Raw genomic sequence first — 18,205 nt, 5'->3', positions numbered from 1 at the left:
TGGTGGAGTCAAACTTTTGAGTCTTTATTGTGACTTGTAGTACACGTCCAAAGAATCAATAGAGGATTTTAAATGTGGAGACCATTTCAAAGATGGAGAGGAGAACATGGATTAAAATCTCATCACATACCAGTCATTATTTTTTATGTAGACTTTATTCACAAAATGTGAGGGATGCGATACAGAGAAAAGTTACACAGGCAGAATATACACCATAAATGTACTGTTAGGAGCCCACCGTGTTCTCTTCATAACAGAGATACTGAAGTAAGGATAATACCAGTATGAATCTGTCTGCTCACACATAATGTTAATTAGCTGAAACTTGCATAAAGGCCAAACATTAAGGAGAAATTAATGTTGCTATCTTTGCATCTACTACTACCTTAATAAGTCTGGCAATGTTGAAAGCATCTGGGAATTAAAAAAAAAACTTTACAATAAAAATAAGAATAACTAGAACTTAAAACATATGGTACATGAAACTTTGAATCAACTTAATTAAATATTTACCAATCATACAAATTAAAATGTACAGTATGTGTGTGTACAACATAAAAATAACTAATGTACTCAGAAAAGCCAGCTATTGTAAATTGCCTTTGGGTAATGAAGGTGATCTCACTGCAGAGTTCTGTTCTTCCAGTGGTCATATGTGACCCAATTAATCTTTGAATCCTTTTAGATGTGAATTGTTTATTGTTTGCCAACCATGTTCTACCTGATCATTTCTCCTTTAGGCTTTTAAGATAGAAAGATTTTGGTAATAAATCAAATGACAACTAAAGTACCATTACATTTGATGAAACAATATAAAACATTTCCAAATCATAGTTACAGGTATACTGAGGTAATCAAGAAGTTGTTTAAATAATGTTCTTTTATTTTTTTTAAGTGCACTCTGAAGAAATATTACCTTAAACTGACAATACAGCACTGAGTAATTTCAGAAAAGCAAATTAGACACATTCTTCCACTGGTTATCCAACCATAAACTTCAAAATAATGAAGTGCAAGGAAAAAAGCAACCTCCTTTACAATTTTTAATGATACTTGTTAGATCTGTTTTTCATTTGTTTCAAGTCAAATTGGAAACAGGCTGCAAACTGTTACCAAAAGAAAACTATATGAATGTAGGACTACTTGATTAAAATTTCGCTCAAGGTGCATTCTAGAAGATTTAAGATGAACACTTTTTTTATTTTACAAATTCAAACTTAGTCCATTGGCAATTACTAATTGGAAAAAAAAACGTCAAATAGACTTGTTTAGTATCCAATAGGTTGTAATTTAAGATTCTTGAGATTTATGCATTATTCTGTACATCAGTTAATGCTACCATGGGTTATTCTTAACTTAAATTAGCACTTCTCAAATATACTTCACATTTCTCCTCTCCAGTCACAAAATATAAATATAAATACCTGACAACAATCCTAATTGTGATTCACTTCTGATCAAGAGTGCAATGACCTATTTGAACAATGATGAAATGCACATACTGTACTGTACAACACAGTGGAATGGTTATTTACTGGATCTTCCTAAAGCAGTGATAACCATATTTGCACAACATTCTAATTATCAATATTAACAACAAAGGAAAATGATTTCAATTTTCTTAAAAAAGCTAAATCAAAATAAATGCCGCAACGAAATAACATAATTTTCATCTTTGCAGTAATACCACTTAATACCAAAACAGTAAAGAAAATTCAATATTTTCAATTGCAGTTTGCCAGGACAGATGGAGTCGAGTAATTAGTTACCAGCTAAAACCTCAGTGAATTAGAATGAGAATATTTTTGAAAAATTCAAGATATTTGAAAAACAACTGTATACATTTTACAAATGGACTTTGAAACACTGGAATCAAATATTAAAATACCTTTGTCTAGTCATCACCATTTTAAGTAACATCTAGCAAATGCTTAATGTCTATATTCAACTATGAAGTAGTATAACGTGATTTCAAATGGAAATCATTTAATTCTAAAGGTACTGCAAAATCACAGTCAAATCTTCCAAAAATGTATAAACCCTACCACCAAATAACCCAATTATTTGCAGTATATTTCACATTTTAATGAAAATATATAAACCTGCCTTGAAGACAAACAAATAAAACAAAAAAAAATCATGTAAAATATACCAGTGACTGTTATAATCCGTTCTGTCATTTACAATATCAAATTGGTCCCGATGGAGAGTCCATCCTACCTCAAATATTCACTCCTATGAATTAAGATGGACCCCATTAAATAAAACGGGTTATTGGAAACTGACGTGGCACACTTAGAACACGTCATGTCATGTGGTCACTAATCTCTATGGCAGAAAAGACGAACAACTAAAGAACGTTACAGTCATGAAACTATAATTCAAAGTATAGTTGTACTGCCAAATACTATTCTTATTCTTGGGGTAAAGCACAGAATGGATGGGAAAATGCAAAGGCTATTTCTGTTCAGGGTCATGAAAACCAAAGTGGAATGAGAGCATACAACTGCTCTAACCCCTGGGGTTAAGGGTAATGAATAAAGGGACAACTTAGAATAGGCAATCAAACCTAGCCAGTATGCCTTTAGGAGGAGAGGTGGGAGGAAACTGATTATGGGAAAAACATGCAAGTTCTACCTAGACAGACACCCAAGATAGTTGGGCTGTGAGTCAGTACTTCAAAATGTCACCCATTACCATTTGAAGCCTTACAAATACTAGATTACTAACCAAAATACTTTACACAACTACCAGCTCAGAAGAATATCCACTGTAATTGTCCCTTCAGACAAGATCACATGGTATTGTCATTGGTAGACAATGTCAGTATTGTTGCAAATCTTCTATTTTGTCTCTATTAGATACAGTACCCTTCCAGACCGACATTGGAGACCTGCAAATTGCATCACTGCCAGATCAAATGTTTAGAATAGTATGACAACAACAGAATAAGCATGGACACATGTATTTATGCTATTTGTATTACTGTGTGCTGCAATGTGCATTTTCTATGCATTCTCATGGTCAGTTCCTGAAGCGGCCAAGCAATGGTATGTACGGTATGTATGGATATACTGTATGATCAAATGTATAAACAGAATGGACCAAAAATAAAATGGAATATTATGTTGCCAATCATATTCATCTCATGATGACAAATACAAAGTGCTGTGCTCGAAAGTAAAAATGATGGTTATCACTTTACTTTTGGAGGGCACTGTACATACAGTACATGTATTCTTATTGCAAAACTATTACTTCTATTTTCTGGACTGACTTGAATATTGTAGTGAAACAATTGTGTGCTTCTTTAAAAAGACATTTTATTATTTTATAAAAAAAATATACATTAAGGATTTTATGCCTACAATAACAACAACCTAGGACCTAAACTGCAGGAGATGCGTTTCTTGTACATTAGACACAAAGCAATCATTCAAAAAAATTCAAGCATTTTGCTTACTTAGAATTCGACATAACTACACTTACTCTGTTTTGTGATGCTACAGCCTGTGGTGCAAAAGCACCAGTAGCAATTTAAGGTTTGATTACTTATAAATATATCTTAAGATTCAATTCCGACACATCAGAAGATTAATTTTATGTCAAAGCTCACTTTTCATCACATGGCCATCTCATACATGTTTGTATCAAAGTCAATCTTATGGTTATGTCATAAATGTAATGTCTTGTATATTCTTTTATGTTTTGGTTTGAAGAGAATATTACTGCTACAAAGTTAGTTAAGGAAATTACATTAACACCACAACTATGCCATACAATTGTTCACTGTCCTGCCACGCTGTTTGATTGCTGCAGTAGAAACCTTATCTTTTTTATTTTATGTATGATGAGCATGGCATTTCTAATTGCCGCAGCACATACTTTTTAGGAGTAGTAATGCTGCAATAACAGAATAATAGTCAATTTGGAGACTTCCCCCTATGGAATGAAAATATCACCTTGACAACATATGTAGGCTACATGTTCCTGTAAAGAATTATATACAATTTTGAATTGGAAAGCTTTTTGTAAAATGTATAGCTGCCACCAAACTGCTACATTCTGTCCATCTGCCAATAAACAAATAAAGTTGCTTCTCTTATCCAACACTGCATCCATGAAAGCTTTGATTATATCCAGTGAAAAAGAAAAGAATGTTACATTGCAGTGAAAAAGAAGAGAATGTTACGATGCGTACAATGGAATTGTCAAATTTGGGCTTTATATGAACTGTTTACTTTAAGCACAAGAATACTGGATTAGAGGTGGTTCCGATATAATGACCTACCTTTACATTGTGATTAACTGCTTTATTACTTTTTACACATCATTCTTCTCAAATACAGCCTAGACAGGATCGAACTATACTGTGAAAAATTAAAAATCCAGTGTGTAAAGAGAAGCATGGACACTTACATTAGAGTATCCTACTGTATACAGTCTGGGTTGAGTCCGTTTCATGCTCTTATTTTTCAACAAGGCAGTTTAGGTGAGCATGCATCTAAACAGATAAAGCGTTGATATGCTATCCATCAAAGTTCTGGATGAGGCCAGAATAAAAGAAAGAAATTAGAGAAAAGAAACAGTAAATTTACAAGCAGTTCCAGGTTCAGTGTGGGTTCTCCAGTCATTTGACGTGTCCTTCGTTGAGCTCTTGAGTGAAACCTTTGACGCAGGATGATAGCCGAAGTGCAATAGTAAGATTTGGCAAATGTTTAAGGAGGACAGAAGTCAGCGAAGTATGGGTGCTGCAAGGCTTCCTCTGCAGAGATCCGCTGCACGGGATTGCACTTTAACAGGTTCTGTAAAACGCACAGCCAGCAAGGAGTTGAAGACACTGGGAAAATGAAACTCGACAATAACAAAGTTCTCAATAAGCACCTGCATTATATTTGCTTACAATAAGGACGTGTCTTTAGGAAATTTGAGATGGAAAAGGAGAATAATGAGTTTTGATAATTCAATAATAATTATTTTCTCCCTTCTGCCTTTATATAAGATGGCTTATTGAAGTCCTGTCTAATCCTTTCATAGGAATATTCAATTTTATAAGACCACAGCCACATAAAATAAAATGAAACCCTCACAAATATGCACATCAAGCTAAGTATGTAGCTTGTGCTACAATATCTGTAGCGAAAGTAATATTTGTGCTACAAAAATACTTCTTTATAGTACAAATATATCTGTATACAGTGTCCAAGCAATGTGAAAATATTTTTTTTTGTACCTGAACTGGTCAGTTCAACGGAGCAGAATTTTATAATGCAGAAGCAGGAATGAGTTTCTAAAGGGCACCACTTACTTTTTGCTTGATAAAACTACAGTAATTGGGAGCAATGTTGAATTTCGTCTGGCAAACAAGTACTTACATTTTAAGAGACATTAAATAATGAAAGTCAAAGACGCTTCACACCTATCAGTTCTAGATACCACTTACTCTCTTTGCTTTGATTTTGATTATACTAACCTGTAACAGGTCTCGTCCTGTGGGACTTAACTTTGGAACAACATTCACCAATGATGTTGTAGCTGGATACATGGGGTAGGGCTGGAAAAAAAAACATGGGGAAACTTAAAATAGTTAATAATCTATTAACTATTTTAGCTAAACCAAAGCTTAGTACCTAATAAAGTAAACTATTGTACATGATTCTAGACAAGACTATAAACAGGAGTCAGTCACCAAGAACAAAGGCCTGTGTATCCTCAAACTAATGCCATAGTGTAATTTACACAAATTATAAATCATTATGATCTACTCAAATGATGGTCTTTATGTGATTAGTCAAATGATTAACCTGCTCATTTTGTCTGTCACATTAGCTCAATGCCTTTAATCACTAACAATATTTTTTTAATAATAAGAGAAAACTAATTAGAATACCTTATATTTATCATTCAAGCACAAAAAATCCATAAAGGTATTAACTATAAAATGTTTAGTATTAATGATTTCTTTGCTTAAGTGCATTTTAAGACTTTCATTGTGATGTCATTTAATATGTTTCCACTGGGGCATAAATGTACCTCAGTCTGTGATCTACAAAAGTAGTTTACAGTTCAGTGTGGCCACACCGTCCTCTAGTATGCGACAGGTAAATACTAATGCTTTTAAATTAGTGTTGAACAAGCATATTGCAAAGTATTACTGACAAACCAATGAATGGATTACAATGATTTAATTCTACAAACCAAAGGAGATCTTTAAAGTCATCAGGGTAAGACTGTGTCAACAGAAAACTGGTCAACAGAAAATCACATTTTGCACATACTATGGAGGTTCCAGCCTCCAACCCTAGTCCCAGTCCAGCACCTCATATAGGTCAGTGGTTTTCATGTTTTCAAAGACTAGAAACACTTCTTTATGCAAATGTTTCTTTCCCCAGACATATTAAGAAGAAATATTGGACATAACATTATTTTTTATTTACTCTGATCATTATTTATGGATTAGATGACAGTAAACAATTCTAGTGACATTGTAAAACATTTGTACAAAAGAAGAAATTTACAAATTTACTGAGAGAATTTACTATTGGCATTTTTTTCATGAAATGTTTTACAATCGCCTCACAAAGTCATCTTTTTTTTCCAACAAATTCATGGAAGGTCTGATTTGCAAGCAATATTGTAAACACAGATTGAACATAACCTCATGATGTGGCTACAAATTCATACTAATACTTGGAAATGGAACTCTTAGATCTAAATGTTACACTGTTGTGATAGGCTGCATGGCTTGCACTCAGCTATAGTATTCTCACATTGTATTTAAAAAGCCTCAATTACTGTGGCTCTTCTTACAAAACAACATTCCAAACTCATTATTAATACTGCTACTTTTTAATGTGGACTTTGTTTACCAGACACTGTTACATCTCTCAAGTTTGTATTATGCCTGTGTGGTCAGAAGCTTTCTCTTATCTTGAAAACCTGAATAATTAGCTCACAGACTAAGCAAAGAAAAGGGGGAAAGAGGGCTCTCATTTTTATATAGGGTTTCCTATATGAGGTTAATTTGTTTTTTATGTTCTTTATTGAAAATGAAAACGTTATTTTCGTTCAATGATACAGGGGAAGTAGCTTACCTTGTAATCTGGAAGCTTGGTCATAGTGGGCCACTGCTCTTCTGTTGGTGTCCCTAACAATGTAACCATATTAAAGAAAACTTTAAGTTCAAATTTCGGGTTGAATCCTCATCTAATTAGCTGAGTTCATCTTCCTAATAAATTCATAACGTATGACAGCCTAGCATTTCACATGCTGTATTATGCTACACTCTGACACGGAGTCTTCCATAGCTTAAAGACATAGGATATTATAAATTGCTTTATGTACCATATTGTAGAAAATACTAATATTGAATTTGATAAAAATACAAATGAACAGTTTGTATAAAATAGTGTCACACAGTCCACAAAGAGATAAAACATTTCTCTTACTAAACTCTATCTCGCCTCTCTAAAGACCTAAACTTGCCATTAACGTCACTACAGTAAACACCCACAGGCATGACATTCAAATGATGCATGAGTTACTTTGTCCACAAACTGCTCTTACTCTTAAATCATTACAGTCTAATTGCATTTCCCACTCACACTCAAGTGTCTTAGAAAAAAAATACAAAAAAGCAAATGCTTCAGAAATATTTTGCATTGATTTTATTCAATGAAATTGAATTCAAAAGTTTAAAAGGATATCTGAAAATCCTCTTCAGCTGATCATCGACATCATTTCCTGGGAAAAGTGGCCTTCCAGCATTTGCCAACTCTGAGAAACAGAAATATATATAAAAATATTTTTTAGAGGACCTATTAGTCACTAATTTGCATTCTTGAAAGCATTAATTTACTGAAATTGAGATGTACCATGTCAAAAATTACATTAATGTTATAAACGCTATAGTAGTGTCATTCACTGTACAGATATTAAACACTCTACTGCACAATGCAGAATTAATTAATCCATAAATAGATTAAAATTTAAATGGAATAGATGTGTTCTATTATCCAATTCTAGCTCATAGATATTGATAATTATCCAAAGCCTCTGAGAAATGAGAGCAGGGTTAGAGAACAGAAATGTTGGTGATTTTTTTTTCTGCTCAGCTGTTGAACTAAATACCTGCAAATCTTTCAATACCTGCAAATATACAGCCTGCTGACCACATGTCAATGGAGGTAGAATACAACTTGGCACCAAACAGCACATCTGGAGGCCTGTACCACAATGTCACCACCTATAAGAAATTAAAACCTCTCTCAGAAAATAAAAATCAAAAGATACTTATACTGTGATATTTCATTTATAAAAAAAAAAACTTTTCCACATACAGAATAAAAAATATAGTATTCATTTAAAAAAATAATTCATATACTTTATTATTTTACCTTTATTAAGCACTTTTCAATCTAGCAAACAGAAAAAAAATCTAAGAGTTTAATAAAACATTATCTAATTATTAGTACACAATAATAATTGTAAGGCATCATATTATTTACCTCAGCTGAGTAACATCTGACTGGAATCCCAAATGCTCTCGCTAATCCAAAATCGGCTAGTTTCAGCTCTCCATTCTGAAAGAAAATACACAGAGCACGGTTTGTAGAAGGTTAAAATAAATGTCACTACAAAAATTAGAAGCCTCTTTGTATAAAAGAAAACTACCCTTTTAGTCCTTTTGCAGTTACTCCACTCTGGAACTTTAAACATCTTCACTGACTTTGTTACATAAACCATTAGTTCTTGTGATTTTAGACTCTTAAATTGTGTAATATTCCACATTTTCATTCAGAAATGTAAAATGCCAATGTTTTATTCTTCACTACTACAAGTTTTGTTCCTTATGTTTGTACTGTCCAAAATTATGTTGCTGTCATCGATCTCTATTGATAAATGATTGATTGCCACAATGATGTTCCTCACCTAGAAAAAAAAAGGAGAACGTAGAGCTCTGGATGTTCCCAGAGACAACGCAGCACACTCTGATTTCTAATTACTACCCACACTGGCAAACTATCTTTCTGGGGTAACTGCATTCCCCCTTTTGTTGTCATCATAGTTGCAGTAGTAACAACAACTACTTTGCATGTTGACCTCAATGGGATGTTTGTGAAATGAGAGCTGAGCTGCTTAATACTTCATATAGATTAGAGGGATAGTGGACTATTAAGGACATGCTTGCACGCATGTTGGGTAAATGACTAGGTAATCAAGAAAATTATGAGATGAAAGAAACATGAAAAAGAGATGCAAGAAATTAAATAAAGATTTTCCAATAAAGAATATGACAGTCCATACAAAAGTAATAAAGTAAAAAGTAATAACTTTTTAAAAATAAAATCTAATGTTAAATGCAATTACAGTATCTGGCATAACTATATTACTTAGATAACCTACAGTGAACTCATCAAAAATACATAACAGATTATTGAACAAGACCCTGCATTGAGCCCATTGCTTCCCAGGATAGGCTCCAGCTTCCTCACAATCCTGAATTGGATTAAGTCGTTAGAAAACGTCTTCTCTCGTGTCTCAAAGAGACAATAATGAAAAAAGCATATTTATTTCTATTGTATATTTCCCTTTTTAACTCCTAGTCTTTGTGTTTAGTAGAATGACAGAACAAACTGTAATTAGAAGTAAATAAAAAGCCCTAGGTTTAAAGTAAAAGATGAACAAATGTTTACAAAAACCTGAAGAAAAGGGATCCTAGAAAAAAAGTGCAATTGCTAGAAAAAATAATTAACATAATTTACACAACTAACATTAAGATTGATTCTATGTTTTTTTGAAAAAAAAAACATTTATATAACTATTTTAAAATTAATTTTGAAGACATTACACTTTTTCAATAATTGAAAGGTGGTTGGAAATACAAACTGACGGGATGGGTAATGTTAAAATAATATGCATTAGATGTAACGGCGCACTGCAGTGTTGATTGTTAGAACTAGTTTTAGTTCAATTCTATTCTTTAGTTCAACTCATTAGTGTGGAAGACGTGCCCCATACAAAAGAACAAGATTTGACCCAGGAATGGGTCAATCAGCCTTCTATCTATCACTTTCTATATACATTTCTACTTACATGATCTACTCACCCTATTAATAAGAAGGTTCTGAGGTTTGAGGTCTCGGTGTAGTACATTTCGGCTGTGACAAAAAGCCAGCCCTTTCAGCAGCTGGTACATGAAGGACTAAAAGGAATTAGACAAACAGAACTTCAAGTATTATATGCAGTAGTCCATCAATACTGTTTACTTATGACGGAATTTATTAGAACAATATGGAATGAAAACAAGTCATTTTGCTATTACAGGCTCTCGTACCGTAGATCCTATAAATCCAGCAACTCACTGAATCTGACTGAACCTGAGATATTGCTTCTTAAATATAACCCAGACGTACAAGTGACAAAGGGTAATGTGCAGGATTTAGATTAAAAATGGGCCCTCGAGGGCTGGAAAAGAAGTTGACACAACCTCAGTTTACAGTTTTTTATATATTCAAAATAATGAAACCATGTGATCACACTATTACTGGGTTACTGGGCGTAACGTCTTCAGGTTATTACAAGAGACATCAACGAAAGCAAACAACAGATGTCCTGTATCTCAGGCACATTCTAGACAACCTGGTCACGAGCAGTATAATATAAAGACCAAAAAGCGCACAAAATGAATTCTTACAGTAATTAAAAATGGAGAATTGTAGGTACTAAATTAAAATACTTTTGGTCAATCTGTAATTTCTTATTACATTAATCCCAATTGTCAGTATGCAGACTATTTGACTACATCTTATGTAATCTAATAATGTTCTTAAAACATTTTTTAAATTCCACTCCAAAGTCCAAATAGCAACTTGCAACATACCCCGCACAAATAATGGTTTACATTTATAAATTGCATTGTTTCAAATCAACCACTGTGGATTTGTGATATGGCCAGCAGCTATATCACCCTGCAACTCACAACTGGCAACCCACTGAAGCTAAGCAGGTGTTAGCCTGGTCAGTACCTGGATAGGAGACCACCCGGGAAAAACTAAGGGTGCTGCTGGAAGAGGTAACAGAGGTGCCAGTTGGGGGCACTGACCCTGAGATCTGTGTGGGTCCTAATGCCCCAGTATAGCGATGGGAACAATATATATAATACAATAAAAAAGGCACCGTCCTTCAGATGAGACATAATACCAAGGTCCTGACTCTCTGTGGTCATTAAAAATCCCAGGGCATCTCTCGAAAAGAGTAGGGGTGTTACCCTGGCATCCTTGCCAAATTTCCCATTGGCCTTTACCAATCATGGCCTCTTAATAATCCCCAACTATGAATTGGCTTAATCACTCTGTTCTCCTTCCCACTGATAACTGCTGTGTGGTGAGCGTTCTGGTGCCCTATGGCTACCGTCACACATGACAGGGGCTGCACATTGGTGGTGGTGGAGGGGAGTCCCCATTATCTGTAAAGTGCTTTGAGTGGAATGTCCAGAAAAGTGCTATAGAAGTATATATATATAATTAATTATTATTATCAGCTTCATTATCTGTCTTTACAGCATACCAGACCCTATAGCAAGGCTATTAATGCAGTTGGGTGTTTTTAAAAATGGCAGAAAGACAAATCCAGGAAATGTTTGTGCATCATTTTCTTGTTTTTTTACCTAGGGATACAGGAAAAAAACATGTTTTTTAAGCACTATATTTTTTCAGATAGCTACAGTTAAACAGTTCTGTTTTCTGTTTACCTATTCTCTGTAGGTATGTACTGTGCTTACCTTTACAGTCTCAGGATCCAAATCACCATTACAGCTGTCAAAATATTTCTTCAAATCCTGTAAAAGATTATTAATCTTACATGTTTTTGAACTGCAGCCTTTAGGTATACAGAACACATTGAATTTCAAACGGCATTTTCTCCCAGTGACTGTCATGGCACAGAAAGAATACCTTTAGGATTATCATCATTCTATGGTGATGTATTGAAAATGTCTGCTCTTCACACATATATAAACACACAAAATAAATCATATATGAATTTTATGATAACTAAGATCTAATAAGTTATAATTTTGATTAAAAATGCTATATTAAAATATTTTAATTATTTCTCAATACTAAGGTATTTCACTTGGTTCTTAAACTAGATTTTCTTTTTAAAGCTGACTAGAGTCCTGCAGAATATTCATAATTATAAGACTCAGTTAGACCCCAATCTTATACCGTCAGTGACAATAAATATAATTAATACAGCCTCTTTATAGCCCACAAGCCTAATCCTAAAGGATATTCATTAGTCATTCTCAATATAATTGATTTCAAACCTTTTAAAATTGACAAGATATCTATAATAGGCAATGACTCCACTGGGCAGACAAAGCAGTACATTAATATAGTTATTTATAAAGCATACTAAAGGTTTCCTTTTGACAACTCTCACATGCAGATCATTTTTGTGTTAGCAGTGCTGTACAGACAACTACTTCAGTGTCAGCTAAAGATCTCCACAAGTCCTTAGAAATGGTCTGTGGATATTGTTTTGTAGGTCTGACTACTTTCTGAGCAGTTCTATCAGAGATTTTTGTGGGTCTTCCAGATCCAGATCTTGCTTTGACTTCAACAGTCAACCCTTTAACTTCCATTTCTTAATGATGCTCCTGACACTTGAAATGGTGGAAAGCTGGAAGGGTTTACAGATCTTTTAAAGCCTACCCTTGCTTTGTTAGAGTGAATAATCTTTATTTTCAAGACTTGGACATTAGACTTGGAAAGAAAATTAAAAAGGTAGTAATGAATCAAATGCCTAAACGTTTGCACAGACCACATTCACTTCTTTTATTTTTTCTGTTAAATGAACAAATAGCAATTTTACATTATAATTTACAGAAAGGTTGAGTTTAACTTTGCACCATGTAGAGGCTGTGTCACCTACTATTCACTTGGAGATGTGTTACAAAAACACGGATGCCTAAACTTTTGCACACAATTGTTTATTTCAAAGGGAGAACTAGAAGTCTGGTAAATTGCCTCAATATTTCTTACCATAATTAATAGTGAAAGCATTAATGCACTCTTAGTGTATACAGATCATATGATTCTTACATATTTGAAGATTATTTATGCCCATTTCAGAGGTCCATTAATTTCACACTGATGAGTTCTAGAAATGGTCAAGCAGATACATGTGACTACTAACTTTGAATTTATATATGCATATATATGCAAAAAGTGAATTTATAAGTCTATTTAGATGGTTCCCTCCCTCGCAGTTATGAAGAAAAAATAAATAATTAATATTTGTTCTAATAATTCATAATGAGTACAGGCTCTTAATACATACCACAACACTCAAAACAGAATCTAGTCGTGGAACACTATTTAATTTGGAGTACATTTCATTATTTTATTCCCTACTGTAAATAACTTCAGCATGGCAAGCAATCAATCCTAGCAATGAAATGTAAACATTAATTCATTTCATGAAATTATGTGAAAATAGTCATGGTTAGCACAATAGTGATGAAAATTATGTAAGTAGTAAGGTGCATGTGTGTGTGCTCTCAGTCTCACCTGATCACAGTACTCAAATACTAAAGTTAACTTCTTATCGCTGTGCAGAACATCATGCAACCTGTAAAGAAGAAAAAGAAAAACATGAAAACATGAATTATATTCCTTCTCCCATCTGATCTATTAAACTTAAACCAAAGCAGGCATGTCCTGGTAAAATTGTGATCTTGAGAGCATATGCAGCTTACCAACAGTTATATATGACCACATAAGAAAATATATTCCAGTCTTTTTTTTTAAATTGAAATCTGTCAGCTCTTAATTACTCCAATTATTTTGCTATTTACCTGCCCAATTTGGGATTGCAACCTCACACAGGGGACAATAAGAAACTTTAGCTGGCTTCTCTGACTTGCCTCTCTCTATCACATTCGTTTTTTTAATACATTTTACAATATATAGTCCTGTATGGGACATTCCAAACTGATTTGATGGGAGGCATGCCCTCTGACTAACAGCACTACAATGCAAGCAACTGGGAAGCTGCAGAGGTCTCTGTGTTATCAGGAACTGTTAAATTCCTCACCCACTAATATCATTGGCGCTCTGTTAATTGTGCACTACAGATTGGGGAGTGAGTATAAATATTCTTGATTCAGGCTTTTGCCTATTCTTCATTTTTTCAGAATTTAAAATGTATTTTTTCTATTTTTGATTTGGGATCAACAGCCCTACAACCACCTTGCCTATTGCTCTTTCTCCTGGACTATTTGAAAGACACTTAATATATAGATATTATTACGTTACGATTGACAGTTTGATTTACATTATGTTTTGTGCAGTTGTTGAATTGAAACCCAATTCTTTTAAAATAGAGTTTGTGGTATTGTTTGAATGGTTTATTCTTCATATTATCCCACATACAGTATTACAATTACTTCACTTTCCCCTTTAAACAACAACATTTTTCTAGTGAAGTTCTACAAGAACTGTAGTTTCTATCTATAATTTTAGTACTTGCATATTTTGCAGGTAGAGCGGTTGAACAGCCACTGTGTTTTAGTATATATATGTGTTTTTAAATCAGGGAAAGGCTAAGAGTGTTATCATTAAATTGCAAGTGAATATACTTTAGATAGAAAAATATACTGCAGTTACCCTATAACATCTATTACATTACAAACCCAGGTCCCACAGCTAGTCCCCTGACTTGTAAGAGGTATTCAAACTAGAGATCAGAAGCATTGGGTCACAAAAACATATATATCGGCCAATCTGGGCCTGCTAAATTAAGAAAGGCATTCTTAATTGTAGTTCAATGAGTGTTGCTCACCTCAGAATCTGAGAGGAGCTACATGTTAAGTTACAGTATGATTACAACTTCTATACATTCAGAATTTGAATGTCAGACAAACAACAATTTAAATGTTATAAGAATCACAAAATGATAAGTTCTTGTTACCTAGAAACAAACAAACCTGCAGGAGCACCACATAATTTACATTCCAATATCAAGCTTCAGATACAAACATGATTCAACACAACACCATTAAACAAGTCTGTTTCATGCCAGTTAATAACTGAAGAAATCAAAAACCACTTACCTAACTATATTTTTATGTTTTAGTTCTTTCAACAAGCAAATTTCTCGCAATGCTGAACTTGGAACACCCTGAAAAATTAGAGACATAATACTAATACATAAGAGGCATAATATGTATAAACATGGTAAATTTAAGTCACTATGGATAAAGTTTCAAACTGCATTCTGAGTTTTGTAATTCTATTATTAAATTAATTGTAACTGCATCACACAGCAAATTTTATGCTTTTGTCTAAACTCTTAATAGCACCTGAATGTAACAAATAATCTGTTGTGAATCTATCATGAAATTTACCAGAGAGAAAACACATGATAATTTTCAGTACCTCACTTGGTATGCACTAGAAAAGAAAATAACCAGTTCATACCTCATCGTCGTCGTCTAACCGTACTCTTTTCAGAGCTACAATCTCATGAGTTTCTCTGTTTTTGGCTTTAAAGACTGTTCCATATGTACCTGTATGAATATAAATAAAAGACAAAGAAGAAATAGTTGCTTTTAGAAAAATTGGAAACAAAGGGTAGAAGTATCAATTGGGAAGTAATCTTACAATGACTTCCAAATGAGACAGGGAACTATGTTTATTAATAATGATTATATCTTGAAGGCAGAATACATAACTGTATTTGCTTCTTCAAAACAAATATCTGGTTAATTTAGTATTTATATAACGGGAAAACTTTTATTGCAATGAAAAACATGATGGTAGCCTTACCATGTAAGGAAGGAGATCAAAATAAAACAAGCATGCAGTGAAACCAGCTGTGTTTAATTGCCACGTGAGATTGCTGTTACAAATAGGCAGCTGCAATACCCGAAGCTATGGAGAATGATGATTTGTTTTCATCGGAGGCAGAACACTAAAAAGGATACACAGGCGTTCTCTTTTATCGCGTATTCCTTTAAGAATATACGACCGAGAGACCGAGATAAAGTTTCCAGTTTCTTACGTTTGTATGTACAGGATAACTGTCCGTGCCCATTTGTAGGTTTTCTTCATGCCAAAACTACAGTAAAACTACGAATTCTGAAGTGTTATTTGTTTCGGAAGAGACAAGTCAGTAAGCAGATATATCTTGTTTGATAACTGTCCCCCCTAATAGTATTATATCAATAACTTTCCCAGGTTACTAACACATCCCGAAGTATATCGGTTCCCATGGAAACATTTCATGTGTGGGAATTTTTAGTTTAATAGCTTTAGACGAGCAGAACAATTCATTATGATTATAGATGCAGTATATACATATTGTTCAACAAACATTAGACGAGATTTTAGCAGATGAAATAGTGGCAATTAAAAGCACTCAACATTTAAAACAGTTTGAAAAACAACATTGCTTGCTTCTATACCGATTTAATCATCTTTTTATATTAGAAATGCGTTTTGTTATCATCAGTTACACTCTAAGTCCAACTACGCTTGGGCCTCAGGAAAAAGGTTTAAAATAATAGAACTACTAGGATATTATTTTACATTTATACTAACTAAGATAATAAAGACATCTGCTATAATGCGGTTCAGGCTAATTACAAATAAATAAAGCGCTAATAATTTACCATCTTTTACCACAGGACAGGTTTTAAAAAATCATTAATATAATGCTAAAAAGGAGCGGATTAGCTATATTTCTATATATATAAAAAGATTCTACAGATAATTTTAAATGGAAATAATCTAAAGCTGAATTGACAGCCCACAAAACAGCGGATCAAACAAACGAAAAATGTTATCTTACCGATTCAGAGTGAGATGAAATGTCATTATAAATTTTAAACAAAAAGCTAAGAATAGTTTCATTCATTCCCGTCGATAAATAAGAACCGACGACCTTTGAATCACGAAAATGACCATCAGAAAGAATTGCCTGTAACCAACCTGCTTTGCCCAAACTCCGCATTAGCTTTTACGCGAGGCCCGGGGCTTCTGATGGCAGCGTAGGCCACAGTCGTACGGAGATTTAAATAAACTGACTACAAGAAGAATTAACAGGGTTTCATCGCACACAAAACAATAAAAACGCACAACTACATATATCTGATCTAACAAATGTGCATTGTCTCTTACCTTCTCCAATCTTCTCAAGTTTCTCATATTTCTGCATTTTCTGTTCAAATTATATATATGTATGTTTTGTTTTCTCCCAGGATTAATTTCAAGGGAGGTTTTGCAATAAATTTTGAATGTAAGACTACAACAAACTGAGACATCTATTGGCAGAAAAATGAATTGCATGACTACAAAATCTGTCACCACCCTGAACTACAAGCGACAGCGAATGTGACGGACTGGCAAAGGTGTTGTTCATACAGTACATTTTCCGTGTACATACATTTTTTTTTTTGCTAAATCTTATTAAATTCTTTGGAATTTCATTGTCACATAGAACAGTTAATGGAAGTTAAAACTGCATCTTGTTGGTACAACCCTGGTTCTCTACAAGCAACGAAGCAATGATTTCCCATCCGCTACTGTGATGATCACTCCTTTTTACTTGCAACAGACTCCGAAACAAATACCATGGTTTCTGCACTTTACAAATGCTCGTCTAATATTCAGATACTGATGCAACAGATCTTTCTTGGAATAAAATGAATACATTTGTAGGTTTCCAATATTAACAAAGTTGATAAATTAATTGATGGTACTGAAATAAACCCCTTTGATGTACTTCAGAAACATTGGTGTTTCTTTTGTTTCTCGTGTTATTTGAAACATTTCAGTAACACTGACAGTTGGTGACTCCTCCAAGTTTTATGGGTGCTAAGACCCTTATCCCCCACAACACTGTCTTTTTCAACCTAGAACCAGTTCATCGACCCCAGTGTACATAAGTAATCCTACATTATATCCCAATTTATTACAGCCTATCAAGCTATCCATCTCACACAGCCCATGACTCAGAATATCCAAGGGACACACACTCATAGACCATATGAACAAGATGGACCCAAAAAAGATGGATCTGTCCAGGATCACTGTTCTCCAAAACCAGCTTAAGTCGGTGACTGGGAGTGCCTCCTTCCACTACAGCGAAGAACGTCTTTGTAATCCTTCGATGGTCTTTGGCGTCCTCTTCAACTCCA

At 33.9% G+C, this 18,205-nt stretch overlaps 1 protein-coding gene across 2 annotated transcripts; it reads right to left on the bottom strand.

Annotated features, from left to right (window-relative positions):
* Positions 1-3: 3 nt before the first annotated feature.
* Positions 4-17,340, bottom strand: cdk5 (cyclin dependent kinase 5). Of its 2 annotated transcripts, none has more exons than XM_006634183.3 (12): positions 17,187-17,340; positions 15,486-15,574; positions 15,119-15,186; positions 13,575-13,635; positions 11,783-11,839; positions 10,109-10,204; positions 8,508-8,582; positions 8,149-8,245; positions 7,707-7,776; positions 7,095-7,155; positions 5,474-5,554; positions 4-4,805 (listed from the first exon to the last, which is right to left on the bottom strand). In XM_006634183.3, the coding sequence occupies exons 1-12, from the start codon at positions 17,221-17,223 to the stop codon at positions 4,719-4,721; spliced, it is 879 nt and encodes a 292-aa protein (XP_006634246.1). In that variant the 5' UTR covers positions 17,224-17,340; the 3' UTR covers positions 4-4,718. The 2 variants fall into 2 exon arrangements, with proteins under 2 accessions (XP_006634246.1, XP_015209684.1); XM_015354198.2 differs by lacking the exon at positions 17,187-17,340 and adding an exon at positions 16,998-17,086.
* Positions 17,341-18,205: the final 865 nt, after the last annotated feature.

The sequence above is a fragment of the Lepisosteus oculatus genome, chromosome 6, assembly GCF_040954835.1.
Source record: "Lepisosteus oculatus isolate fLepOcu1 chromosome 6, fLepOcu1.hap2, whole genome shotgun sequence".
NCBI lineage: Eukaryota > Metazoa > Chordata > Actinopteri > Semionotiformes > Lepisosteidae > Lepisosteus > Lepisosteus oculatus.
The sequence above is the reverse complement of the archived record's forward strand: the minus strand, read 5'-3'. Positions and strand labels throughout refer to the sequence as shown.